The sequence below is a fragment of the Suricata suricatta genome, chromosome 11 (genome assembly GCF_006229205.1).
Source record: "Suricata suricatta isolate VVHF042 chromosome 11, meerkat_22Aug2017_6uvM2_HiC, whole genome shotgun sequence".
NCBI lineage: Eukaryota > Metazoa > Chordata > Mammalia > Carnivora > Herpestidae > Suricata > Suricata suricatta.
Window position 1 is genome coordinate 15,357,664 of NC_043710.1, and position 26,516 is coordinate 15,384,179.

Below are 26,516 nucleotides of genomic sequence, written 5' to 3' on the forward strand. Positions count from 1 at the left end.
TTTGCCTGTATTTTTCTTTAGCTCTTTGAGCACCTGTAAGACAACTGTTTTAAGGGCTTTGTCTAGTAAGTGTGAAGCATGTATTTATGGTTGGTTTCTAGAGATTTATTTTGTTCCTTTGAATGGGACATGTTTGTTTGCCAGTTTCTGTGTGTGCTTTGTGATTTTTTTCTTTGTTGAAAATTAGGGCTTTGACAAACAACTGTCTCTCCCAGTCTTTGCACATACATTGTCTTTGTGGAAAGACCTTCATTAATAAGCCCAGCATGAAGGCTTAGATCTCTTTGGGCATTTGTATCCCCTGTATAGATTTTTTTTTTTTTTTTTTAAAGAGAGCATGCAAGGAGAGAGAGGGAGAAGGGGAGGAGAGAGACTCTTAAGCAGGTCCCAAGTTGAACATAGAGCCTGACATGGGGCTCAATCCCACGACCCGGGGATCATGAGCTGAGCCAAAATCAAGAGTCAGACACTCAACTAAGCTATCCAAGAGGCCTCTTATCTGTAGGCATGTAATTTTATTATTAATATTATCTTTTTTAAGTTTATGTATTTTGAGAGAGAGAACTCATGTGCAAACAAGCAGGGAAGTAGCAGAGAGAGGGAGAGAAAGAATTCCAAGTAGGCTCTGTGCTGTTAGCATGGAGCTGGACATGGGGCTCAAATCTGCGAATCATAGACCATGACTGGAGTCAAAACCAAGAGCCAGATGCTCAACCAACTGAGCCACCCACATGCCGCTACTTTTCATTTTCCTAAGTCTTAAACCTGCTTTTTTCTTAGGAAATTTACATGTTGTTTAGTATTCCTCTGCCCATAATCTCTGGCTCCCAGGTATCCCAGGAAATTGCAGTTTCCCTCTGGTTTTCACAGTACTGTAGTACCTGCCTCTGCCTTTCATGGCTTCCAAGGTGAAATCAAAACATACTGCCATTCCTACTTGAGCTCCAAGTTAGGCAATGTACGGAAACCAGTCCCTCAGCTAGCCACACATACACACACTAGAGCATTTTAATTTTAATCTTTTCCTACCCTCCTGAGGGAGGAGGGAACTGAGAATTGGGCCATTTCACCCCAACCATATGGGAGAGGGTGGTGCAAGGGCAAGCTGACATGCCACAAAATTTTCTACCTTTTTTAAGATTTTGTTTTTATGTCTCCTCTAGACCTACTGTGAGCCTTGAACTTAAAACGATGAGATCAAGAGTTCCAAGCTCTACCTACTATGCTAGGCAGGTGTCTCAAGTGTGGCTTCTTCTTGATTTGAGTGCTCTCTTGGTTGCTGCAGATCTTCAGCTTGTTTCCAGAGTTCCCATAAAGCGATTTTAGTCTTATTTGTTTACATAACGTTTCTATAGGGAAACAGGGTCTGGATCTTCATGGTCTACCATTTTACTGATGTCACATCACACTTAATGGCCACTTTTAAGAGACAGAGCATGAGTCGGGGAGGGGCAGAGAGAGAGGGAGACACAGACCTGAAGCAGGCTCCAGGCTCTGAGCTGTAAGCACAGAGCCTGAAGAACCATGAGATCATGAGCTGAGTTGAAGTCAGACGCTTAACCGACTAAGCCACCCAGGTGCCCCTTTTGAATGCCCTGATTACCCACAGTTTCTCATCAGCCTTTTCTCTGTGTTGGCATTTTATCATCTGCCTGAACTAGAATCTTCTCTGGGGGTCAATAGGGCAAATTCATTTACCTTGCCATGATTAAAGGAACCTTGTTGAATGAGTTATGTGTCCACACAAAATAGACAATATGTTTCCAATTTAAACCACTTGTTCAAGTTAGTATGATGGTTTAAGAAATTGTCTGAAAATGAAGTACAGATTATAGAAGTCAATAACAGAACGGTGTCTTAAATAAGTGTCAGGGTCTGTATGCTATGGTGTAAATGGTTCCTCTGAGCCAGCGTACTGTTTACTACCTCTGTGTCTTTGTCTACCAGTCCCACTCCTTTTTGTTCTTTACACAAATGTTAGAACAACCAGTGCTTGGGAATCATTTCTGAAGCTTTCCTTGACACTATTCCTCCAAAGATTTCGTGCAGTAAGTAATTTCTTAGCCAGTCATGCTTTTATGAACTTGTAAATAATATTTCAGAAAATCCAGAATTCTAATTTGTTAATATGTCATTTTGATAGTCTATCTCTGTTGTTACAGGCCATTTAAAAAGAATATAAAATAATATATCTAATGCCTCAGATGTTTAAGAATATTTGAAATACCTGTTTGCAGTGGGTTTTTTTGCTGAATTTTGTGTGCAACTTACTAGAAAATAAGCTAGGGGTGCTTGGATGGCTCAGTTGGTTAAGTGGCTGACTTGGTTTCGGCTCAGGTCATGATCTCATGGTTCATGAATTCAAGCCCCACAGCAGACCTGCTTGGCATCCTCTGTCCTCCTTTCTCTACTTCTTCCCTGCTTGCGCTCTCTCAAGAATAAAATAGAATATTTATTAATGTGGCCTTTAAAGAAAAGAAAAAAGAAAAGAAGCTAGAAAACAAGTCCGAGCCGTTGGCTGTTTTTTCATCTGACTGCATGTTCCCCTGTAAAAATGTGCCGGAACAGCCAGTGCAGGGGCACACGAGTGGCTCAGTTTGTTAAGCATCCCAGTTTGGCTCCAGGCATGAACTCACAGTTCCTGTTTTCGAGCCCTGTGTCGGGCTCTGTGCTGATAGGGCAGAGTCTGCTTGGGAGTCTCTCCCTTTCTCTCTGCCCCTCTCTAACTTGTACTTTCTCTCTCTCAAAATACATGAACCTTTTTTAAAAAGGGGAAAAAAAAAGGAATTAAAAAAAATAGCTAAAAAAAAAAAAACCAGCCAGTGTAATTCTTTATCCATGGTTTTGGATGTGATTGGTAAAAAATAGCTTCTAAAACATAACTTAATTTTCCCCTGACAGGAATCAAATGTGATAAAAAGTTTTTTCTAAAACCCTGTAGAAGTCAAAAGGAAACAAGAGACTACCTAGAACTTCCGTTTTTAGTCATGTTTCCCAATGTTCAGGGAGAGGACATGCCTCACTGAGCCCTCTGTGCACATGTGACATGTGACTGTTACTAGTTCCTGTTACTTTTTACTCAGTCGGTTACATGCTAACCCCTGATGGGCTGTTGTGGAGATTGTCGGCAGGGTGTATAGCAGTGTGTGTGAGACTGAACCACCCGTGAAAGGACAGCCTGCAGTGTGGGGAGGTGACTGGGGTTAAAGATGAATGTGCAACAGAGGGGGCCCTCATTTTCCCAGAAAGTTAAGAACTGTCAATTACAGTCAGAGCATGGTATTGAACAGAGAGCAAAGTAATAGAAGAAAGACTGGAAATCTAAAACTTATTTTCTCAGATTTTGGGGGAATTAAGAATTGTCTCTCAAGTGCAGGCAGGAAAAACAGGTTGGACGCCCTTACCTGGTCCAAGAAGAGCCCAGTACCAGTTAATCACACCTACCACTCAAGCATTTGTTTGTCATGTTTCTAGTGTAATCTGGCCAGGTCTTCAAGCACACAGCTCTGCTGCCCTTCAGAATACAGGGTTAAAAAAAATTTTTTTAATGTTTAATACAGCAGCCTTCAACGAAATTTCAAATAACCACAGATATAACAAATTCAGGTTTTGGGTTTTTTTTTTTTAACATCAGGTTTGTTTGTTTTTATTTTTAATGTTTATGTACTTATTTTTGAGAGAGAGCACAAGCATGAGTGGGAGAAGGGCAGAGAGAAATGGAGGACCTGAAACAGGCTCCAGATTCCAAGCTGTCAGCACAGAGCCTGATGTGGGGGTTCTGACTCATGATGTGTGAGATCATGACCTTGAGCCAAAGCTGTATGCTTAACTGAACCACCCAGGTGCACCACAAGTATATTTTTAAGACATGCTATTTGTCAGGTTTTCTCCCCAGAAGCTGAGGGTGCAGAAATGAATCAAACAAATCTCTGTTTTTGTGGAGGTGACCCTTCTGGAGGGCTGGAGAAGAAGGGGGGGTGTAAGGTTAGGGAGACAGACAAGCAAGTACATATGTGTTTGGTGCTTTAAAATGCACTGAGAAAAAATAATCAGTGTTAGAGGACAGAGGGTGGTCTTTTGGAGATTGTGCTATTTCCAGTAGGGCGGTCAGGGAAGGCCTCTTGCTAGGGTGCCATTGATCAGAAGCCTGATAGTAGTGATAGAGCAAATGGTGTTGGATATGTGTAGCCCTACTTTTGCAAGTATCACAATTTTTTTACTATGAAAGTATATACCTAATTTAGAAAATTTAGAAAATGAAGATGAGCCAAAAGAAGAAAAATAAAATTTATTATATCTTCTCTTAGAACTAATTTTATCCTTAACATTTTGATATATCTCCTTGCTTTTTAAATATTCGTTGTCATGGATGTTGTTGCTCTTTCCAGAAAAGCTGGTCATTTGTTTCTCAGCTTTGTTTTACACTTGATGTGAACACTGCATCTAGTCTGCAAGAGAAAACCCTCTAACTCTGAGATAAGGGCAATAGTTTTAAATTCCATAGAATAATGAGGCTAAAGGAAATTTTTCTGACCTGATTTCATAAAAACACATTTATGAGTTTTTTTCACCCCTCAGATTTTTTTAAATGTTTTGTTTTATTTTAGAGAGCGAGACCACGTGAGCAGGGGAGGGTCAGAGAGAGACAGAGACACAGAATCCAAAGACAGGCTCTAGGCTCTGAGCTAGCTGTCAGCCCAGAGCCTGACGCAGGGCTCTAACCCATGAACCACAAGATCATGACCTGAGCTGAAGCCGGATGCTTAACGGACTGAGCCACCCAGGCGCCGTACCCCGCTACCCCCCCCGCCCCCCCAGTTGTTAGATTTTTAACCAAGCATTACAGTTGGTGGAAATTTTGGGCAAGAACTTAATAATAGTATTATTTTTTTGTATTTCTGTCCTTTTGATTTTCTTGATCTTGTGGGTCTCATTTCTATATTTTATGTATTTTCTCCCTTCTGACCTTTCTTTACCCTTTGTTCTAGGCAAAGAAGAGTAAAACCAAAATGCCATCTTTGGTAAAGAAGTGGCAGAGTATCCAGCGGGAGCTAGATGAAGAGGAGAACTCTAGTTCCAGTGAAGAGGACCGGGAATCAACTGCACAGAAGCGAATTGAAGAGTGGAAACAGCAGCAGCTGGTCAGGTAAATGAAAGCCCACAGATGAGTGGCTTGTGGTGTGGTTTTAGAGCAGCAGTCATATTCTTTAAATCATAGTCCTTAATTTTTTATATGTTCTACAAACTTATCTAAAAGTTCATAATTCATAATGATTATTTTCCTGTAAAAATTATGATCTACCTTTTTCAAAATTAGAGATACCAAAAGATTTACACTTTTTTGTTTATTTTTTGAGAAAGAGACAGTAGGAGTGGAGGAGGGGCAGAGAAAGAGAGAGGGAAAGATACAGAACGGAAGAAGGAGCCCAACCCGGGGCTCAGACCCACAAACCGTGAGATCATGACCTGAGCCGAAGTCAGGCACTTAACCGACTGAGCCACCGAGGCGCCCCAGAGATATGTTTTAATACTTTATCCTACTGATTTTTCCTCTTAAGCAAAAAGATATGCCTGTCTTAGCATACCAAATCACATTTACTATGTAGGTCCAAAAGACCCTTTTATAAATTAAAAAAATACAAAAATATGTATATATTTTACAGGTGCACCTGGTAGCCCAGTCAGTTAGGCATCCTGATTCTTGATTTCAGCTCAGGTCATGATTTTACTATTCATGGAGTAGATCCTCACATTGTGCTCTGTGCTGACAGCACAGGAGCTGCTTGGGATTCTTCCTTCTCTGCTCCTCCTCCTCTCGTGCATGTACTTTCTCTCTCAAAATAAATAAATATTTTAAAAAATATTTTACAAAAAATTTACAGAAGTTAAAGGGAGGGGGAGGGGGTGCCTGGCCAGCTAGGTAGTAGAGAATACAACTCTTAATCTTGGGATTGTGTTCAAGCCCCACTTTGAGTGCATAGCTTACTTTATTTAAAAAAAATTTTTTTTGATGTTTTTATTTATTTTGAGACAGAGCATGAGCGGGGGGGTGGGGGGTGGCGGGGCTGTAGGACAGAGAGAGAGAGGGAGACACAGAATCAGAAGCAGGCTCCAGGTTCTGAGCTGTCAGCACAGAGCCCGATGCGGGGCTCGAACCCACAAACGTGAGATCATGACCTGAGCAGAAGTTGGAGGCTTAGCCAACTGAGCCACCCAGGTACCCCAAGTGCATTGCTTACTTAAAAAAAGAATTAAAGGGGCACCTGGGTGGCTCAGTCGGTTAAGCATCCGGCTTCAGCTCAGGTCTTGATCTCACGATTGTGGGTTCGAGCCCCGCATCGGGCTCTGTGCTGACAGCTAGCTCAGAACCTGGAGCCTGCTTTGGATTCTGTATCTCCCTCTCTCTCTGACCCTCCCCTGCTCATGCTGTGTCTCTCTGTCTCTCAAAAATAAATAAAAAACATTAAAAAAAATTTTTTAAAAAGAATTAAGGGAAGAGAAAAAAACTTCATTAGAAATTTTTCTAAGAATTTATTAGAGAATTTCAAAAACATATCCAAAGGTCTCTCCTGGTAAGTTGAAGGTTAAAATAGATCTTTCCTAAAGAATTGTGATTCTTTGGGGCCAAGAAAAACTTTCACAAGAATTTTTGTATTCCTTCAATGTGGCTTTAATGGTTACTGAAGATAGATAAAATTAAGCATGCACTCACAAATTCGTAAAACTGTAGAGAGAGTATGTCTTTGGTTGACCCATCAGAATTAAGAAATTTGATGAAGACTATGCTGGTACTTAGCTGAGAAGCTTTTCTTTAAAACTTTATTTTGGGGGCACCTGGGTGGCTCAGTCGGTAAGTGTCTAGCTTTGGCTCAGGTCATGATCTCACAGTTCATGGGTTCGAGCCCCGTGTCGGGTTGTGCTGACAGCTAGCTCAGAGCCTGGCGCCTGCTTCGGATTTGGTTTCTCACTCTCTCTGACCTTCCCCTGCTCACGCTGTCTCTGTCACTCAAATAAATAAACATTTTTAAAAACCTTATGTTTGAGAGAGAAAGAGAATGCGTGAGTTGGGGGCAGGGGTGGAGAAAGAGGAAGAACAAGACTCTGGAGGCGAAGGCAAGCTGTCAGTGCAGAGGCACAATCTCGGGTTTGTGAGCTCATGACCTGCGCTGTAGTCCAGAGTCAGATGTTTAACTGACTGAGCCACCCAGGCACCCCTGAGGACCTTTTGAAGCTTGTAATGAACATAGCTGTGATGGGTCAGATTTTCAGTGTGAGGCAGTGGCTTTTGTTGGGAAATGAAGCTTCATATTTTTTTTCTTCCCAGTGAAGTAATCTGTGTGTTGTTTTCACAGTGGCATGGCAGAGAGAAATGCTAATTTTGAAGCGCTTCCTGAGGATTGGCGAGCAAGACTGAAGAGAAGGAAAATGGCTCCAAACACATAGTTTGGGGCAAGGTTGGGGTGGTGCTTTTTTATAGATTTTTTTCCCCCCTTGGGCGTGTGTGTGCGCATTCAGTTCAGAGTCTTAACCAGTTTTACTGTTGTCAATAAACTAAATGTTATGAGGGAGAGCATATAAATTTTCTGGGTAAAAGCATAGACATACAAAGTTTTCACATTAGTGAAATGTAATTTTCCTGTTTGGCTGAAGGGTGGGGTGAGGCTGACTGAATGCTTTGACATGGCTGCCTTTATTTTCCTACTGGCAAACTCAGCATGTTTGGTACATTAACCTGTGATCGGGAACATATGATTCATGAGTATGATACCTCAGTGGAGGGCTCACTGACAAAAAGTGAAGGATTTTCCTGTCTAATAGAGGCTTGTTTAGTTCCTAGTGTAGCTCTCTCTCATTAACTTCTACTCCAGAACAAGTGCAATTAAGAAGGCAGCTCTGTATTCTGTTTTGCTTGACTGGGATCATGGGAATCTCTGACCTCCTCCTCCTAGCCTGCCACCCCTGAAGTGCTGAGGTACATTGAGGTGTTTCCCTTGTGCTGACAGATGGCCACGCTCTATAGAGGGTTCTTTCTCACAAATTCTAGAACCGATAGCTCCGTCATTTCACACGTAGCGGCATACTTAAATCTCGATACAGGCAGCAGCAGGTGTTCATAACTTTAATTTTGAGGATTCCCCACTCTCATGTGGCAGCAAATGTAACAAGAGCCACTGTATGTATTAATGTGTCTCCATTGTCTTACCTTGTTCCAGAATTCACCTCCCTTTTATGTGAATGTACTCTCCATAAAATTCCAGTATTTAAAAAGCAGTTTACTGTTCTGTACTTTCTATCGTATCACAATCAGGTAAAAGTCACTTTAAACTGAAGAAAAGGCAAATTGTGTTTTAAAGCTGTTTGTATTTCTCCAGTTTCTGACCTTGTAAATTTGTATATATGCACTAATAAAGCTTTTTTTATACTTCTGATTGGTTATCCTTTTTCTCTTCCATTGGAGCCTGTTATTTCATGATTGTGCAGTCAAGACCTTTAAGTCCAGTTTTACTTGTTTTTATCAAATACAGCATTAACGCATGTGTAAACACTGAAGAGAACAGCTCTGAGGAAAAAGCAGGATCCCGAATCCGTGTGGGTGGGAGAGCTGCGGGGACAGGGTGAGAAAACCGGCTTCTAGCACCACAAGGTGCTGTGACTTAAATTTCGGAGCTTGTACTCTTAATAATTAGCTAACGTTTGACCTAAAATCCTGGAAATGATGTAATGTGGTTAACATTGATTACTTTATTCCCTCCGACTATAAAAGTAGTCTCTACTTTGGTTATATTCATATAAAATTAACCAGAGACGACAACTAATAGTTTGAATTTTGTTCCAATACATTTATATGTATATCGTTGAGTTTTACCTACCAGATGTCCTGTGTACTAGTGTGTTAGGTTTTATTTACAATTAATGCAAGTAGCATTTTGGTTCAAACTTTTTCTTGTAATTTTTATAGAACAAATTTCTAAAACTGCTACCAACTAGCAAAGCTTTTAACTGCCTAGCAATTTTCCAGATGGGTAGGAATTGTTGCAGAGCACCAGAATGTTTGTCACTTTTTTTTTAATGTTTATTTTTGAGAGAGCATGGGAGCAGGGGAGGGACAGAGAGAGGGAGTCAAAATGAAGCAGGCTCCAGGCTCTCGGCTGTAAGGGTGGGGCTCGAACTCCTAACTCCTAAACCGTGAAAGCATGACCTGTGTGACCTGAGCTGAAGTCCTACACTTAACCGGCGGGGCCCCCTAGGCGCCCCCATTTGTCACTATCTTAACAGAATGGAGCACTTTTCCAAAATCATAACTTGATGGTCAACGTGTGGTTTTAGTTTTCTTGTAATTTTTCAATTCTAGCTATGGGCTGGTGAGACCATAAGGTCAAAGAAAAGGAAACCGCTCCATTTGAGCGACACTTAACCAGTTACCTAAAGCTAAGGAAAGGCAAATGCAGGTTGGAGTATCTTTGAGGACCACTAACTGGTATTGTATTCACCAATCTATGACCAGGAGCAACGAGTTCGAAAAGCTGGAGGCTGGCCGCAGTCCTCGACGTTTTCCAGGTTCCTCCCTCAAACCCTGGAGGCGGGGCCTCGCTCCCCGGAAGCGTCCTGTCATCCTGTGCTCCCGCTTCCGCCCAGTGGTTGCTAGGCTACCGGGGCCCTAGCAGCGGAAAGCCGTGGCTGGCTAGCAACGCAAGCCTGTTCTCTGGGGGCTGCGCGGTTGGGCCGCTGTCCCTGCAGCGAGGTGGCCTCCCGCCTGGCTCAGGCTCCTGTGCCGCCGCAGGCGCCGCGCACACCCCTGCTGTCCAGGACCGGCCGGGGAGCGGAGGCGATCGCACCCTTCCGTCTGCCCTTCTAGGAAATCTCCATGCCCCCTCCCAGATTCCTCGGGAAATTGCCCCTCACCACCTTCCCCGGCCCCTGAACCCCCGAGTTCCGTTTTCGGAGGCCCACACTACGGGCCCCTGACCTTTGTTGTCTACCCCGAGGCGACTCGGTCGGATCCTCCCCATCCCCGTTCCCAGTTCTTCCTGTTGCTTCCTGGTGGTGAGCATCTCCCTCCTCGGAGAGGGAAGCTTGGGACCAGCAAAGGCCCCGGCGCCTCGGGTGGCGGAGGCTGGAGGACAAGCCGCCCTTTCTAATTCCTCAGGTGTGCCTCCGAGCCTCAGAGCGGGAACCCGTAGCAGGTGCTTGTGTGTCTGAGAGGCTGGGCTGGCAGGGAGGAGGGAGCGGTGCGGCAGGGTTTCCTGCCGCGCGGGTGGAGGAGGGTGGGGAGAACATCGGCAGTTTTTTTTCAGTTGTCCTGTTCTGGTTTTCTAGCCTCTGTGTAATCAGCTGCCCTTTTGGAAATTGGCTGGATGCCGGTGTCACTGACTTGTCCTCAGCATACCACGCAGAAGTAACATGTTCCCAGCATTGAAAACAGAAGTAAAGCAGGAGGTCGGTACCCTCCCCTCTCCAGGAGCTCCACAGAAATCCAATACTACTAGACAGAAGGCATATTCTGGTGGCACCTTTTTCTGGCAGGAGATCTTGATCCCCAAGGTAGAAACATTTGCATGAATAATGTCTTTCATTTGGTTTGTTCACAGCAGCCCTCAGGTATACTGTCCTTTCGCAACAAACAATTCTCGTGTGCCTTTCGTTCAGAGTTCAGTATTACTTGAAAGGACTTTCCTGATTGAGAGGGCTTTTCCTTTCACAGACTCTTCCTGATCCCTATGAAGACTTTATGTACCATCATCTTCAATACTATGGCTACTTTAAAGGTAATATCTCATTCTTACCTAACCTCACCTTTCCCGCCTTGCCCTGGTGGAGTAAATGGTTTGATTAACTGGGAGAGTTACACTTGGATAAACTAATGATGTGCTTTTTTAGTAGCATGAGGGAAAGATGAAGGGAAGTGAAAAGTACTTCCTTCGTCTTCTCCTTTGATCCATGTCACCTCTTTTGGGTGTGTATACAAGAGTCTGTCTATCCTGGGGCCAGTACCACCACCCTTTCTTAATTATACCATATGGCATTTAAATAGTCTTGCTAATCTGGAAAGACATGTCCTCCATCTTGTTCTTCAGAAGTCTCTTGGCTCCTCTTGCCTTCTCCATTGTGTTGATCAAATTTCAAGAGAAATGAGAATTTTCTAATACTGGTTCTGCAGTCTGTGCATATACTCTATTTCTTCATCTACATAGGTCTTGTTTAATGTCTCCCAATAAAGATTTATAATTTCATCATGGAACTTCCTATTGTTAGGGTACCGTAAGTGGTATCTTTTTAAATTTTGATTCTATTTTAAGTTTCAATATTGATTTTCTTTCTATCAACCTTGTTAAACTTTCTTATTAACTGTTTCATTTTTAAAGTGATAATTTGTGGGGCACCTCGGTGGCTCAGTCCATTAAGTGTCTGATGTTGGCTCAGGTCATGATCTCACAGTTTGTGGGTTTGAACCCCATGTCGGGCTCTGTGCTGACAGCTCAGAGCCTGGAGCCTGCCCCTCTCTTCTGGGTCTCCCTCCCTGCTCGCTCACTCACTCGCTCGCTCCCCCTCAAAAATGAATAAACATTTAAAAAATAATAGTAAGATGGTAACTTGTTGAAAACTGAATTTCCAGTTAGCCAGATTCAACACAACCCTCAAGACAAAGCGGCTTTGGGCATCTTTCTCTTTCCATTGTTCCATGCTGCTTCTCAGGCCTCTCCTCACTGTCAAATGGAGAAAATGAGGCTTAGCTCATGTAAATTGGAATATGAAAGCTCTTTTGAAAATGGGACATATTCATCGTAAAAGCCTGCAGTGGGTGATGGGTGGTGATAGAAGTGGTGGCGGTTTGGTAGTAGTGGTGGCTTTGATATTAACCTAGAGGTTACAGGTGATGACCTAGTCTTCCAACACCTTTGATTAATTGTCGGTTCACAGGTCAGAGAGGTAGTTTACCAAACTCAGCTACGCACCAGCATGTTTGGAAGAATAATCCGCGATACCTGTTGAATGGCTCTTTTGGAAAAAGAGAGGATACGAGGCCAGACCCTCTGCCAAAGGAGAAGCTTCTGTGTGAGTACTAATCAGCGCGTGTGAGCCCCAGAAACCTTACTGCCTTGAGCAACTCCTTCGGGTGTTCGAAAATAAGGCCTAACCCGAGAGAAGCCTGAGATGCAGCCTCGGCCAGTGTTTCTGACATCACTCAGAAATGTTCTGCCGAGGTCCACTTTGGAGTATAGGTTTTAAATTAAAATACGATACCTTCTGGATCATCTTTTTCTTCACAAATTGTTGAAAAACTTGTTAAGACTCTTTAGTCAAGAGTAGCACAGTAATTTTTACACTTTTGATGGATGTATTTTTTAAGGCACTTTGCATAAGAGTGGTGGAAACCAAGGGGCACCTGGGTGGCTCAAGTTGAGCCTTCTGACTTCGGCTCAGGTCATGATCTCACACTTCATGGGTTCAAGCCCCACATCAGGCTCTGTGCTGACAGCTCAGAGCCTGCAGCCTGCTTCAGATTCTGTCTCCCTCTCTCTCTGCCCTCCCCCGCTCACAGTCTCTCTCTCTTTTTCTCTGTCTCTCAAAAATAAATAAGCATTAGAAAAAATTAAAAGAGTAGTGAAAGCCAATTTCAGCTAGCTTAAGCAAAAATAAGTTTTTGCAAGGATTTCACAGGTTTCTTCCTGAGTCTAAGGGCAGGTGTGCAGTTGAATTTCTCCCTCAGTACATATCAATTCACTTTCTTTTTCCCCACCCCCCACCATCCCAGTCCAAACTACCATGGTTGCTCACCATTGAGACAGCCCCAATACTTGGTCTCCTGAATTCTTCTCTTGTTTCATGCTAACCCCTTTCAATCCATTTTCCACACAGCATCATTCTTTTTCTATATGCAAATCTGATTGTGCCCTTTTTCTACTTAAAAACCTTTGAATGACACAAGACCCAAAAGCCATAAAATACCGTGAAGAAAGCAAAATAACAAACTGAAAAAAAAGTTTGCGACAAATATGTCAAAGGATTACATTCCTTAACGTAACAGCTCTTACAAATCAATATGTAAAAGATGACCAAATAGAAAAATGTGCCAAAGACATGAGCAAGCCTTTCCTAAGAACACAGTGGATAAGCTTATGAAAAGATGCTCAATCTCACCTCCAAATAAAGATACAAATCAAAATGTCAAGGTACCAGGTTTTTAAATTATGGGATTTGGGCAAAAAAACTTATTTTTATGACACCCGGGATATATAGGTCAGGGTTTGGGGGAACACACCCTCACTGCTGTTAGGGATGTGAATAGATAGACTATTTTAGGAAGACAATTTGACAATATCTGGGAAATGTAATACAGCGTGTAACCCTTGATGCAGCAATTCCATTTTCAGACATAGTGTTTGTGCACACGCCAGTGCCGTGAGGGCTCTTCCATTCTGTGTCCCTGGGCTCCTGCCTGGGGGGGGGCGGGGGGTAGAAAGGCAGGGGTGGAGCTAAGGAGACTCGTCTGGGTGGGATGGCTCCGAAGCAAGAAGCCAGCGGATTGCCCAGACACCCTGCAGTTTCCTCCTGCCCCATTTAACTGACACTCAAGGTAACATTTATAAGAAACAATGGTCAGGCTTGATGCAATAAAAAACATGAAATGCAAAAATCAGCTGGTAGAGGCAGCACAATGATGTGAATAAAGTTTAGCGTATAATTGAGGGACGCCTGGGTGGCTCAGTTGGTTAAGCGGCCACCTTCGGCTCAGGCCATGATCTCGCAGTTCATGAGTTCGAGCCCCACATCAGGCTCTGTGCTGACAGCTAGCTCAGAGCCTGGAGCCTGTCTTCAGATCCTGTGTCTCCCTCTCTCTCTGCCTCCCCTGCTCATGTTCTGTCTCTCTGTCTCTCAAAAATAAATAAATGTAGGGCGCCTGGGTAGCTCAGTTGGTTAAGTCTCCGACTTCGGCTCAGGTCAGATCTCACATTCGTGGGTTCGAGCCCCGCATCAGGCTCTGTGCTGACAGCTAGCTCAGAGCCTGGAGCCTGTCTTCCAGTTTTGTGTCTCCTTCTCTCTCTGCCCCTCCCCCTCTCATGCTCTGCCTCTCTGTATCAAAAAATAAATAAACATTTAAAAAAAGTAAATAAAAAAAAAATAAATGTTAAGCAGCTCCTCGTTAGTATAGTGGTTAGTATCCCTGCCTGTCAAAAATAAATAAATGTTAGAGCCTAACTGATACTAGGGCGTGCCCCAGAAGGTGTGGGGTGGACTTACAGAAGTCTCCTCCTACCGTAGGTCGGTCTGGGCCTCACTGCTTCCTTCCACTTTATTCACAGCAGTCGTAGCCCTCACAGGACCATGCAGCTTTAAATGCATGGTCCTCGTGGTAAAAGGAGGATCTCAGGGGTGCCTAGGTGGCTCAGTCGGTTGGGCCTCCGACTTCGGCTCAGGTCAGGTCCCACATTCGTGGGTTCGAGCCCCGCGTCAGGCTCTGTGCTGACAGCTAGCTCAGAGCCTGGAGCCTGCTTCCAGTTCTGTGTCTCCTTCTCTCTCTGCCCCTCCCCCTCTCATGCTCTGTCTCTCTCTGTATCAAAAATAAATAAAACATTAAAAAAAAATTAAAAAAAAAAAAAAGATCCCTAAAAAAAAAAAGTTTTTTTAAAAAAAAAAAAGGAGGATCTCAGTGGTATTAAGGAAAAATGATCTTTAGAGCAACCAGACTCCAGACCTTTTTTCCCGTTTTGATCATTGGAGTGAAGATCTTTTTCCATCATTTTTGTAGCAAAGCATTTTTATGCTGTTGTTTTTTTTAACCAGAAAAGAACAAAGGGAAAATGGAATGGGTTACAGTCTGCTTATTTAAAAAAGAAATGTGGCATTTAGGTGACTCAGTCAGCTCCAGTTAAGTGTCCAACTCTGGCTCAGGTCATGACCTCACGGTTAGTGAGTTCAAGCCCCAAGTCAGGCTCTATGCTGACAGCTCAGCCTGGAGCCTGCTTGTATTCTGTCTTTCTCTTTCACTCTGCTCCTCCCCCACTCATGCTCTGTCTCCCTCTCTCTCTCTCCTCTCAAAAATAAACATTTAAAAAATTAAAGAAAAAAGAAAAGGAGTATGTGTATAAGGCTAGAAAATTCAAATGGTAGAAAAAAAGCAGAAAAGGGAAACTAAAAGCCCTCTGTGCCCCACTCCTGATAAAGCCACAGTTGTTTTTAAGGTTTATTTTTGAGAGAGACAGCATGAGCGGGGGAGGGGCAGAGAGAGAGGGAGACCCAGAATCCGAAGCAGGCTGCAGGCTCTGAGCCGTCAGCACAGAGCGTGATGCAGAGCTCGAACCCACAAACCGTGAGATTATGACCTGAGCTGAAGTAGGACACTTAACCGACTAAGCCACCCAGGGGCCCCAAAGCTACTGTTGTTTTTATTCTTTTCATATATCCCCATGTATCTGTGTATTCTTATCTTTTAAAAAAATTTTTTTTGATGTTTATTTATTTTTGAGAGAAAGAGAGAGAGACAGAGCACAAGCAGGGGAGGGTCAGAGACGGAGGGAGACACAGAATCCGAAGCAGGCTCCAGGCCCTGAGCTGTCAGCTTTCATTGTTTCCGCATTTTTATTATTTGAACATTGCTGCAGTGAGCATCTTAGTATGTGTACCTTTTTTTTTCTTAAGTTTCTTTACTTATTTTGAGAGAGAGAGAGAGAGTGCGTGCGCGCGAGCCAGGAAGGGGCAGAGAGAGAAGGAAAGAGAGAGAATCCCAAGCAGGCTCCACACCATCAGCTTGACATGGGGCTCGAACCCACAAAATATGAGTTCATGACCTGAGCCAAACCAAATCGGGCATTTAATCTTGACGGACTTTTGTGAGAAAATCTATGAAGTAAATTGTTAGCAGTGGGATTTCTGGCTCAAGGGTATCTGTATTTTAAATCTTAGTAGATAAACTGCCAACTGCCTTCCAGAAAGTTTGCACTCGTTTGCCCACTTGCCAGCAGGGTCTGAGAGTCCCTGGCTGGTTAACACCTGCACCGGCATGAATGTGGAAACACGGAAATGGTCTTTCTGTCTCTTTGGTAAGGAAGGGGTATCTCCTTGTCGCACTGGTTTACATTTCTTGATGTGACACTGAGCAGCTCTACCATCTTTCCAAATGTTTATGCTCCCTTCCCCCCATTAAACTAGGGAAAACATTAAGAGACAGAAAAAGCAGGGCCCTGAAATTAAAAAAAAAATTTTTTTTAGAGAAAGAAAAGAGAAAAAAGAAAGAAAAATGAGGTCCTAACTGGGGGTGTGGGATGGAAAGGGATAGGGAAAGAGAATAGAAGAAAGAAAGTCACAGATTCCCCAGGACAAACGATGCCTCCTCCTTCCTCTTTCCAGGGCCCACGTGTTCATCTTCAGCTGTGCACAGACAGCTAGAAGCCGTGAGCAGAGGTACCCCCTGTCCTTCCAGACCCCAAAACTCAGGCCGCTGCTTCGCGGAAACCTGTCTTTGCTCACTGCCCTCCCCTCCAGTTCTGACACTCACCCCCTCCAGGGGCTTTCGGCCTTTCCTCCCCCCTCTCCTTCCCTTTCTTTGCCTTCTTCCTCTCATTCCCGTCTTTTTCTCTGCCCTGGGAGCCACTTTTCCTCTTTTCTTTCTCATTCTTTTTCCCAAGAGCTCATCTTTCTCTCCTGCCCCCACTCGTTTCTCTTTGTTAGTTTCTCTGTCCTCCCAACCATTGTATTTTGAACTTGAAAGTTAATTTGTAGATTAGTTCTAAAAGTAGTTAATAGTTATTAGTGTCGTTAATAAAGTCTTCATGTACTTTTCCCTAAAACGCTAATGGGTGAAATGAAAGTTGCCTCTTTGGCCTCTCGCTAAGCAAAAAATCACATGACATAATTTGATTTAAAAATAAAAAAAATTTCTTCTAAATTACTCTAAAATTTTACATTTCAATATTTAATAGACTATGCAGAATTTTAATGTAACTTCATAATGTCAATGCTGTCATCCTGGACTAAACCTCCGTTGTGAAGGAGAGCCCTCTTGTAGGATTGTACACCTGTGCTCAGGTTTTAATACAGCGCTTCAAGTCACTTAGTTGTTACTTCCCTCCAGAGAGGAAAAGAAAGCTGTTCACTCCTTCCCTTCCTCTCTGCAGATTCCCTTATGCTTCGCTCCCCACTTCTTAAGAGCAGGCAGCTTCTTCATGGTGAATTTGGTGAAGTCAACCCATGTCTTCAAGAGCCCCGAGGTCTCTTCGCCTTCTTCTCTAGCAGCGGGTCACTGCAGGCTCCGAGGTGGCCAATAGAATGTGAGGTCATCAAGGAAAACCTTCATCATATCGGTAATGTGACTTCTGTGTCGTGGTCCTGCTGTCCTGACAGGCGTTACTATGAGAACCTAGTAAGTCCAGCTTACCTAAGTACGAGGCAGGACAGATTCAGTGTCTGGTGCCTCATCCTGAAATGACTAAGCCCTGGGAAACGGATGTGCACTGGTCAAAGTAAAAAGTGGCACTAATGTGTAAGCTCAAATGCTTTAAGGTTTATTGGAATGGAGGGCCAAATTATATCAGTACTTAAATCTGTCTCAGTATTAATATGTGGGAGTTTTAGGAGTTGTATTTTTACGAGCTTGGTGTAACTGATGAACGCTCTGTGTACCAGAACATAGCTTTTACTGTTGCTTTGTTGTTGCTAGGTTTTTTTGGTTGGTAGTTTGTTTTTTTTTTAAGTAAGGTTTACATCCAGTGTGCAGCCCAGTGCAGGGCTTGAACTCATGGCCCTGAATATCAAGACCTGAGCTGAGATCAAGAGTCAGACAGACCCTTTGCCGATCGAGCCACACAGGTGCCCGTTTTGACTCTGTGTGTGTGTGTGTGTGTGTGTGTGTGTGTGTGTGTGTGTGTGTGTGTATTTTTAGAGAAAGAGATAGGGTGCAAGTGAGCAAGGGCAGAGAGACACAGAATCCCAGGAGGGGCAGAGAGAGAGAGAGGGAGAGAGAGAGAGAGAGAGAGAAAGAGAATCAGGGTTCACCCAAAGCAAGGCTTGTGCTCACACAAAGTGGGACTTGAGCTCACCTAATGTGGAAATCGAATTCATGAACCCTGAGATGGTGACCTGAGCCAAAAGTCAGACGCGTAATGACTGAGCCACCCAGGCACCCCAGGTTTGACCATTTTTAATTGTATTTTGAGTTTGTTGGAGTGTTTTTGTGGGAATGATGGAGACTAGTTCTGTGAGATTGCTGGTCATGTGTTTGAGCTCTTGGTGCAGGTACAATCTTCAGTATTAATTATGTGAGGGTTTCAGAAGTGGTTTGCATTGAAGTGGAGACTTTTCTAATGGCTGGGATGCCTAAGTCTATCAAATACTGTGTCTCTGCATTAGACTGCTAGGTAAACAACTGGGTGTTTCTTACTCTCACACTTCTCTCTCATAATATTCATTCAGTGTATATTTAACAAGCATCTGCCACCTGCTGAGTGCAGTGCTTGGTGCTGCAGACATAATGAGCAAGATGGAGAAACCCAGAGTTCACCTACCGGTGGGGATGTTGAAGATACAACCAGGCAATTGCTTAGAGTTTGGTCCCTCTTGGAGCCCCTAACGCCAGCCTGGAAGATTAGGGAGGGTTTCCAAGAGGAGTTGACACATACACTGAGATCTGAAGGATGATAAATTACAACTAATCCCACCGAGAAGGTCAAAGAAAATATTCTAGTTAGAGGACATAGAAAAAAGAGCATGGCATGTTTGAGCAACCGTAGAGCACTGAGCATGAAAGACAGGAGATAAAGCTGAAAATAGAGGGATGTGCTCAGTGGTTAACTGGGCACAGATTTATGCTCTTAAGGTGTTTGGAAATGGGGGTGCATTTTGAGTTGGTACAATAGCTGAGAAGTCCTAAGATCAATTTTTAGATAAAGAAAGTCCAAGTTGACCTGGCTGAACACTAGGATTTTGCTATTCTCTGTAAAATAAGCAAAGAAGAAGAATGGCAGGTACGGGTTTAGTCACGGGAGAGGCAGTGGTAGATGCGCTGCTGTATTTTGACCAAGGTTCTGAAGCACCCGGTGTGCAAGAAGCGGCTGCGGTGCTGGTGGAGGAGGAAACCCGCAGGTACCAACCTACTGAGAACTACCTGAGCTACCCGACAGCCCCGGGTTATTCTGCTTTTGAGACCGACATAATGAGAAATGAATTTGAAAGACTGGCTGCTCAACAACCAACAGAATGCCTCAGCATGAAACGATATGAACTTCCAGCCCCTTCCTCGGGTCAGAAAAATGACATTACCGCACGGCAAGAATGTGTAAACAATTCCATGGCCCAGTTAGAGCATCAGGCGGTTCGAATTGAGAATCTGGAACTAATGTCACAGCATGGATGCAACGCCTGGAAAGTATATAATGAAAATCAGATTCATGTGATTGAACATGCCCAGAGAGAGCTCCAGAAGTTAAGGAAACACATTCAAGACTTAAACTGGCAGCGAAAGAACACGCAGCTCACAGCGGGGTCCAAGGTAAGGGAGATGGAGTCAGCTTGGGTATCCCTCGTCAGCAAGAATTGTGAGATTGAAAGGACTATTGTACAATTAGAAAATGAAATCTTTCAAATGAAGCAGCAACATGGAGAGGCAAGCAAAGGAAACATCCGGCAAGACTTCTAAAGAGACAGATGAATTTGATGGGTAGAAAGGAAGGCAAACTAGGCTTTCACAGAAAGTCGAGCATCTGAACCATGAGGGGGAACAGCATCTCAAGGAAATCATCAGTGTTTACATGTTTACTGTAGAGTGTGTGCTGTTATATTTGCACATTTTAGCAAAATAAAAGCTTTCAGCTTGGAAAAAATAAAATAAAGAAAATTCCTGGGAGGATTTTGGACACAGTTCCAAGAGGGGGAAAAAGGTGGGAAACTGGAATGTAATAATCACGTTTTTGCAGTGGTAATCTATGAAAGCACTAGATTTTTTCTTTTTTTAAGTAAGTTCTATGCCCAACGTGGGGCTTGAATTCACAATCCCAAGACCAAGAGGGGCGTGCTCTACTCACTGAGCCAGACAGGCACTCCAGCACTATATCTTTTAAAAGGCAATTCTTTTTCATTTCAAGGAAATTTAATAACAAGCACCTTGTTTAAACCAAATTGACAGCCTCATCATTCCCCATCTTTTTACAGATAAGAAATTAGCATTGTTTTTAATGAGTTGCATCTTTATTATTTATTTTGCCTTTATTTTTTATATTCAGTCAATCAGAAGATAATATTAGAGCAGTAAAGAACAGTGGGGGTTTTTTTTCATGTTTATTTATTTTAGAGAGAGAAAGTGAGGACGAGCGCGAGGTGAGGAGGGGCAGAGAGAGAGGAAGACGAAGGATCTGAAGGAGGTTCTGCACTGTCAACCCAGAACCCACTGTGGGACTCGAACTCATGAGCCACGGGATCATGACCTGAACCAAAGTCAGACACTTAACTGACTGAGCCACCCAGGCGCCTCAAGAACAAGAGTTTTAAGCACAGATTTTGGAGTGATTCCGAAGAGGTTCTAGGGCCCAGATCTACCACTTACTAGCTATATGACCTTGAGCTCCTTATTTATTTTATATTCAAGTTTATTTAAACTGAAAAAATACCCATATTTCCCATCCACCTCTGGCAATCACCAGTGAGCTTATTTCTTTGGTTTTATTGTTTGTTTTGTTTTGTAAATGCAATGTGTAAGAGAGACCACGCAGTATTTGTCTTTCTCTGTCTGACTACTTACTCCACTTACCACAATGTCCTCAAGGTGTGTATATGTTGTTGCAAATGACAAGATTTCATTCCTTTTTTATGGATGAATAATATGTCATTGTATATTTTTACCACAATTTCCTTGTCCATTTATTCATCAGTGAACACTTAGGTTATTTCCATAGCTTGGCTATTATAAATAATGCTGCAGTGAACATGGGGGTGCCCTAATCTTTTTAAGTTAGTATTTTCATTTTCTTTGGATAAATACCCAGAAGTAGAATTGCTGGATCATATGGTAATTTTATTTGACAATTTTGTTAAGTCTGTTTCGCTTTTAGACATCGAGAGAGAGAACACATGTGAGCACAAGCAGGGGAGGGGCAGAGATAGAGGGAGAAAGAATCTCAACCAGGCCCCGCACTGCCAGTGAAGAGCCCTACACAGGGTTCAAACTCAAGAACCCTGAGATCATGACCTGAGACAAAATCAAGAGTCAGATGCATAACTGACGGAGCCACCTAGGCACTTCTATTTTATAATTTTGGGGGGAACCTTCATACTAATTTCAGTAGTGGCTGTATCAATTTACATGCCCCCCAACAAAAGGGTTCCCTTTGCTCCACATCCTTGCTAACACTTATTATTTCTAGTCTTTTTGATGATAGCCATTCTGACTGGTAGGAGGTGATTTTCAGTGTAGTTTTGATTTGCATTCCCCTGATGATTATGATGTAGAGCATCTTTTCATGGCCCTATTGGCCATCTGTATGTCTTCTTTTTTTTTCATAATATTTTATTGTCAAATTGATTTCCATACAACACCCAGTGCTCTTCCCCACAAGTGCCCTCCTCCATCACCACCATTAGAATTCTTATAATGACTGCATTGAATCTGTATATTGATTTGGGTAGTATGGATATTTAAAAAATATTAATTCTTCCAATCCATGAGCATGGAATATCTTTTAATGTTTTTGTGTCTTCTATTTCTTTCATTAATGTCTTACAGTTTTGAATATACAGGTCTTTCACCTCCTTGGTTAAATTTATTGCTAGGTATTTTATTCTTTTTGATACAATTGTAAATGGGATTGTTTTCTTAATTTTTTTCTGATAGTTCATTACTAGTATATAAACATGCAACATATTTTTGTATTGATTGTATTGATTTTGTATCTTGTACCTTTACTGAATTTGTTTGTTAGTTCTAACAGTTTTTTGATGAAGTCAGAAAGTATTAGTATTTGGGGGAGTTTTTGAGAGAGAGAGAGAGGCAGAAGGAGAGGGAGAGGGAGAATCTTAAGCAGACTCCACACCCAGCACAGAGCTTGATGCAGGGCTCAATCTCACGATCCTGGGATCATGAGCTGAACCAAAGTTAAGGATGGGGCGCTTAACCGGCTAAGGCAGCCAGGTGCCCCTTTAGTGTTTTTTATGTACAGTATCATGTCTTCCGCAAATAGTAACAGTTTGACAGTTTCACTTCTTCCTTTCCAATTTGGATCCTTGTTTTTTTCTTGTTTGATTGCTCCAGCAAGGACTTTCAATACCATCATGTTGAGTAAAAATGGCAAGAGTCAGCATCTTTGGGGTGCCTGGGTGGCTTAGTCGGTTGAGTGTCCTCCTTTGGCTCAGGTCATGATCTTGTAGTTTGTGGATTTGAGCCCCGCATCGGGCTCTGTGCTGACAGCTGTCTCAGAGCCTGGAGCCTGTCTTTGGATTCTGTGTCTCCCTCTCTCTCTGACTCTCCCCTGCTCATGCTGTCTCTCTCTCAAAACTAAAATAAAACATTAAAAAAGAGTAAGCATCTTTGCCTTGTTCCTGATCTTAGAAGAAAAGCTTTCATCTTTTCACATTTGAGTATGGTTTTAGCTGTGGACTTGTCATACATGGCCTTTATTATGTTGAGGCTCCCTCTATATCCACCATGTGGAGTTTTTATCATAAATGGATGTTGAATTTTGCCAAATGGTTTTTCTGCATCCATCAAGATGATTGTATGATTGGTATCTTTCATCTTGTTAATGTGGTGTATCACATTAACTAATTTGCAGATGTTGATCCATCCTTGCATCCCTTGAATAAATCCCACTTGATCAGTGTATATGATCCTTTTAATGTATTGTTGAATTTCAGTTGTGTCTTTATATGCCGTTGGCTTTCATCAATAGCTATGCTACTTAAAATGATACTGGGAGTTGCCCAGGTCACATATGAGAAATCTTTTAGAATTGAGTGTTAATGAAAAATGTTTGTTTCTTCTGAAATAATTGACATACTTGTTCCTTGTAGTAAAAATTACATAATTGATCATATTTTCCTGCCTTTAAAAGAAGTTTGGAGCACATGGGTGGCTTAGTAGAGCATGTGACTCTTTTTTTCTTTTTTTTTTTTGACAGAGAGACAGAGCATGAGCAGGGGAGGGCCAGAGAGAGGGAGACACAGGATCTGACGCAGGTTCCAGACTCTGAGCTGTCAGTACAGAGCCTGATGCAGGGCTCAAACTCACAAACCGTGAGATCATGACCTGAGTCAAAGTCAGACACTTAACTGACTGAGCCACCCAGGCGCCCTAGAGTATGTGACTCTTGATGTCAGGGTTGTAAGTTTGGGCCCCATGTTTGGTGTAGAGATAACTTAAGAAATACAATCATAAAAATAATTTCAAGAGAGAAAGAAGCTCAGGGCCAAATTCTGAAGAGTTGTTAGAGCAACTATAGGTCAACTATATTCACCTTCCTGGCTTATTTTTAAGTCTTCTATCTGAAGTTTATATTTTTGTTGTATATGCTTTTTGTTAAAAATTTCTCATAGTCTTTACAGAAAGAAGCAAGACATAATTAATTCACAAACAAACTGGAAACTTACGATGAGAATTTGGTTTGATACAACCAAACTAGCCACTTGAATAATAACTATTGTGATTTTATATCCATTCTGGATAAAGCACCTTTTATATTATTTCTCATTTTGTATGTTTTTAATGTCTTCTTTCAGAATGGGTTCCACCTCAACCAGAATATTTCTATCAACCTACAGGAAATGAGAAGTTACCAGAAATTGTAGGAGAAGAAAAAGGCACAGTTGTCTTTCAATTAGATTCAGGTATTGTTATTACACTGAATAGTCGGTGATAATCATGACAAAATTATAATAAACACATAATCTATAACAACAGTTGTTGTTAACAGTTTATAGTTTAGTGATAAATAAACTGCCTTCCAGACCAATCTGAATAGGAGCCCTAATATTAATGACCAATCAGATTTAAATTTTGTTTTTTTTAATAACAGCACCTTTTTCATAATAGTTATAAGCCTATTTTATAGGATCTCCTGTGTCATTCCCCTTCCTGAAAATCAGACATTGGATATTTGGGGGAACTTGCCCTTCTATTCTCCATCTCTGTGTTTCAGTGACTACTTCGTAGTATGTGCATATGACTCTCATTTACTGTGTGGTTTAATTAATTCCCATTAATTTGCAGGCTTCCTACAGGTAGAATCCATCTCTCTCTCTTTTTTTAATGTTTATTTTGAGAGAGAGAGAGCACACAACCGTGAGAAGGGGAAGGGCAAAGAGAGAGAGAGAGAATCCCAAGCAGGCTCCACACTCAACATGGTGCCTGACACAGGGCTCAATGCCACAACCACGAGATTATGACCTGAGCCAAAATCAAGAGTCAGACACTTAACTGACTGAGCCACCCAGGCACCCCTAGAAAATATTTTTGAGGGGCACCTGCCTCAGTTGGTTAAGCATCTGACTGTTGATCTCAGCACAGGTCTTGATCTCGGGATCATGAGTTCAAGCCCTGTGTTGGGTTCATCACTGGGCATGGAGCCTACTTAAAAAAGACAAACAAAAAAGAATGAAATTTGGGAAATACACAAATATTCAGAAATTAAACAGCACATTTTTTTAACATTTATTTTTGAGAGAGAGAGAGAGAGAGAGAGAGAGAAAGAGAGAGAACAAGTAGGGGAGGAGCAGAGAGAGAGGGAGACACAGAATCTGAAGCAGGCTCCAGGCTCTGAGCTGTCAGCACAGAGCCTGATGCAGGACTTGAACTCACAGGATGCAAGGTTAGGACGTGAGTTGAAGTCAGACACTCAACCAACTGAGCCACCCAGGTGCCTGTAAACAGCACATTTCTAAGTAACGCATTGGTTAAAGAAATCATAAGAGATAAATATTTTGAACTGAATAAAAATAAAATCACATATCAAAATTTATGGAATGCAGTTAATTTCAAGGTAAACCTATGCCTTTAGATGCCTATATTTGAAAGGAGGAAAGAGCTCCAGTTAATTACCTAAGCTTTCACATTAATAAATTAGAATAATAAGCACAAACTGTGTCTAAAGAAACCAGAAGGAAGGATATAATAAAGATAAGGATGGAAATCAGTGAAGTAGAAAACAGGAAAATAATGCAGAAAATCAAACCACAGATTGGTTCTTTGGAAACCTGAACAAAACTGACCAAACTTCAGCTAGACCAACCACGAAAAAAGAAGAGGAGACACAAAAAAAGAATTACAAGGTACAACTTAATGCCAAAAAGTTAAATCACATAGATAAACAGGAAAAATTGTTAGACACAACTGACTCAGAAAGAAATCTTAAAAGTCTGAATAGATTAAAACAAAGAAATTGAATTAGTAATTAAAAATCTTTGTGCAAAGACATTCCTTGCTTGACAGATGGCTTAACAGGATTTGTTTGAATTGTATCAAACATTTAAAGATGAAATAGTACTAATCCTTCACCAGCTCTGTAAACAGTAGCAGGAGGATACATTTCCAACTATTTATGAAGCTAGTATTCAGAGTTAAAGACATCACAGGAAAGCCATGTTCCCTAAGAAAATAAATGCCATGTTTTGATGATTTTTTTTCTACCCAGACTCATAACTGTGGAGACTTAGATAATGAGTATTCTAAAAATGAGGAGTATTCTCAAAAAACAAATAAAAATAAACAAATAAAATAAAATGAGGATTCCCTGCAATCATCTTTAGGGCAAAAATGTTTCCTTGCTGATGGAGGCTAAAGACACTTGAATCTTGGGGCGCCTGGGTGGCTCTGTCGGTTAAGTGGCCGATTTTGGCTCAGTTCATGATCTCGTGGGTCATGAGTTTGAGCCCCATGTCAGACTCTGGACTAACAGCTTGGAGTCTGGAGCCTGCTTTGGATTCTGTGTCTCCCTCTCTCTCTGATCCTCCCTGGCTCGTGTTCTGTCTCTCTCTGTCTCAAAAATATATAAACCTTAAAAAAAAAAAAAAGACACTTGAATCTTTTCATTGTCAGTGCAATGATTGCAGGTTGCCTTATAAATCTTCATAATTCACTGTCACTTCTAATGTTCTAGAATCTTAAATGGAAGGCACTCCACGTTCTCTCCTTCCTCTCCACCTTCCTTCCATAGTACTTGCTGGCTCCAGTACGTGTATGAGCAGCAAACATATTGAGCAGTTACTTATGCGCCGCAAAGTCTTAAAAATCTCTCTTCTTGTAAATTAGAGATGAGGTAAAATCAAGAAAAGAGGAGGAAAAGAAAAAGATCTTTAAATAAAGAATAATCTACTAACTTGTTTTTTTAAAAGAAAGAATATAAATGGAAAAATCCTCAACCAAATATCAATAAACCAATTCCAACAGCATATTAAAGGATTATACAACATGACCAAGGAGGATTTGTTCCAGGAATGCAAGGGTGGTTCAAGCTAAAAGCCACGCACCAACGTGACACACCACATTAGAACAAAGGGAAGAACACAATCCTCTCAACTGATGCAGAAAAAGCATAAGAACA

The 26,516-nt window shown here is 42.1% G+C and overlaps 2 protein-coding genes and 1 pseudogene across 3 annotated transcripts in view; all 3 read left to right on the forward strand.

Annotated features, from left to right (window-relative positions):
• The window catches only part of FNBP4 (formin binding protein 4), a 37,939-nt gene extending 29,510 nt beyond the window's left edge, over positions 1-8,429 (forward strand). For both annotated transcript variants that reach the window (XM_029956596.1, XM_029956597.1), the window contains exons 16-17: positions 4,989-5,146; positions 7,353-8,429. In XM_029956596.1, coding sequence (XP_029812456.1) covers positions 4,989-5,146; positions 7,353-7,443 — 249 coding nt within the window. In that variant the 3' untranslated portion in view covers positions 7,444-8,429. The remainder of the gene's footprint in view (positions 1-4,988; positions 5,147-7,352) is intronic.
• Positions 8,430-10,060: 1,631 nt separating this feature from the next.
• AGBL2 (ATP/GTP binding protein like 2) overlaps positions 10,061-26,516 on the forward strand; it is a 42,335-nt gene continuing 25,879 nt past the window's right edge. Inside the window, exons 1-7 of the mRNA XM_029915534.1 lie at positions 10,061-10,147; positions 10,318-10,437; positions 10,703-10,766; positions 11,920-12,054; positions 16,348-16,401; positions 17,115-17,300; positions 23,698-23,805. Of these exons, the coding sequence (XP_029771394.1) occupies positions 10,402-10,437; positions 10,703-10,766; positions 11,920-12,054; positions 16,348-16,401; positions 17,115-17,300; positions 23,698-23,805 (583 nt within the window). The 5' untranslated portion in view covers positions 10,061-10,147; positions 10,318-10,401. The remainder of the gene's footprint in view (positions 10,148-10,317; positions 10,438-10,702; positions 10,767-11,919; positions 12,055-16,347; positions 16,402-17,114; positions 17,301-23,697; positions 23,806-26,516) is intronic.
• On the forward strand, positions 18,953-19,630 carry LOC115272235 (annotated as a pseudogene).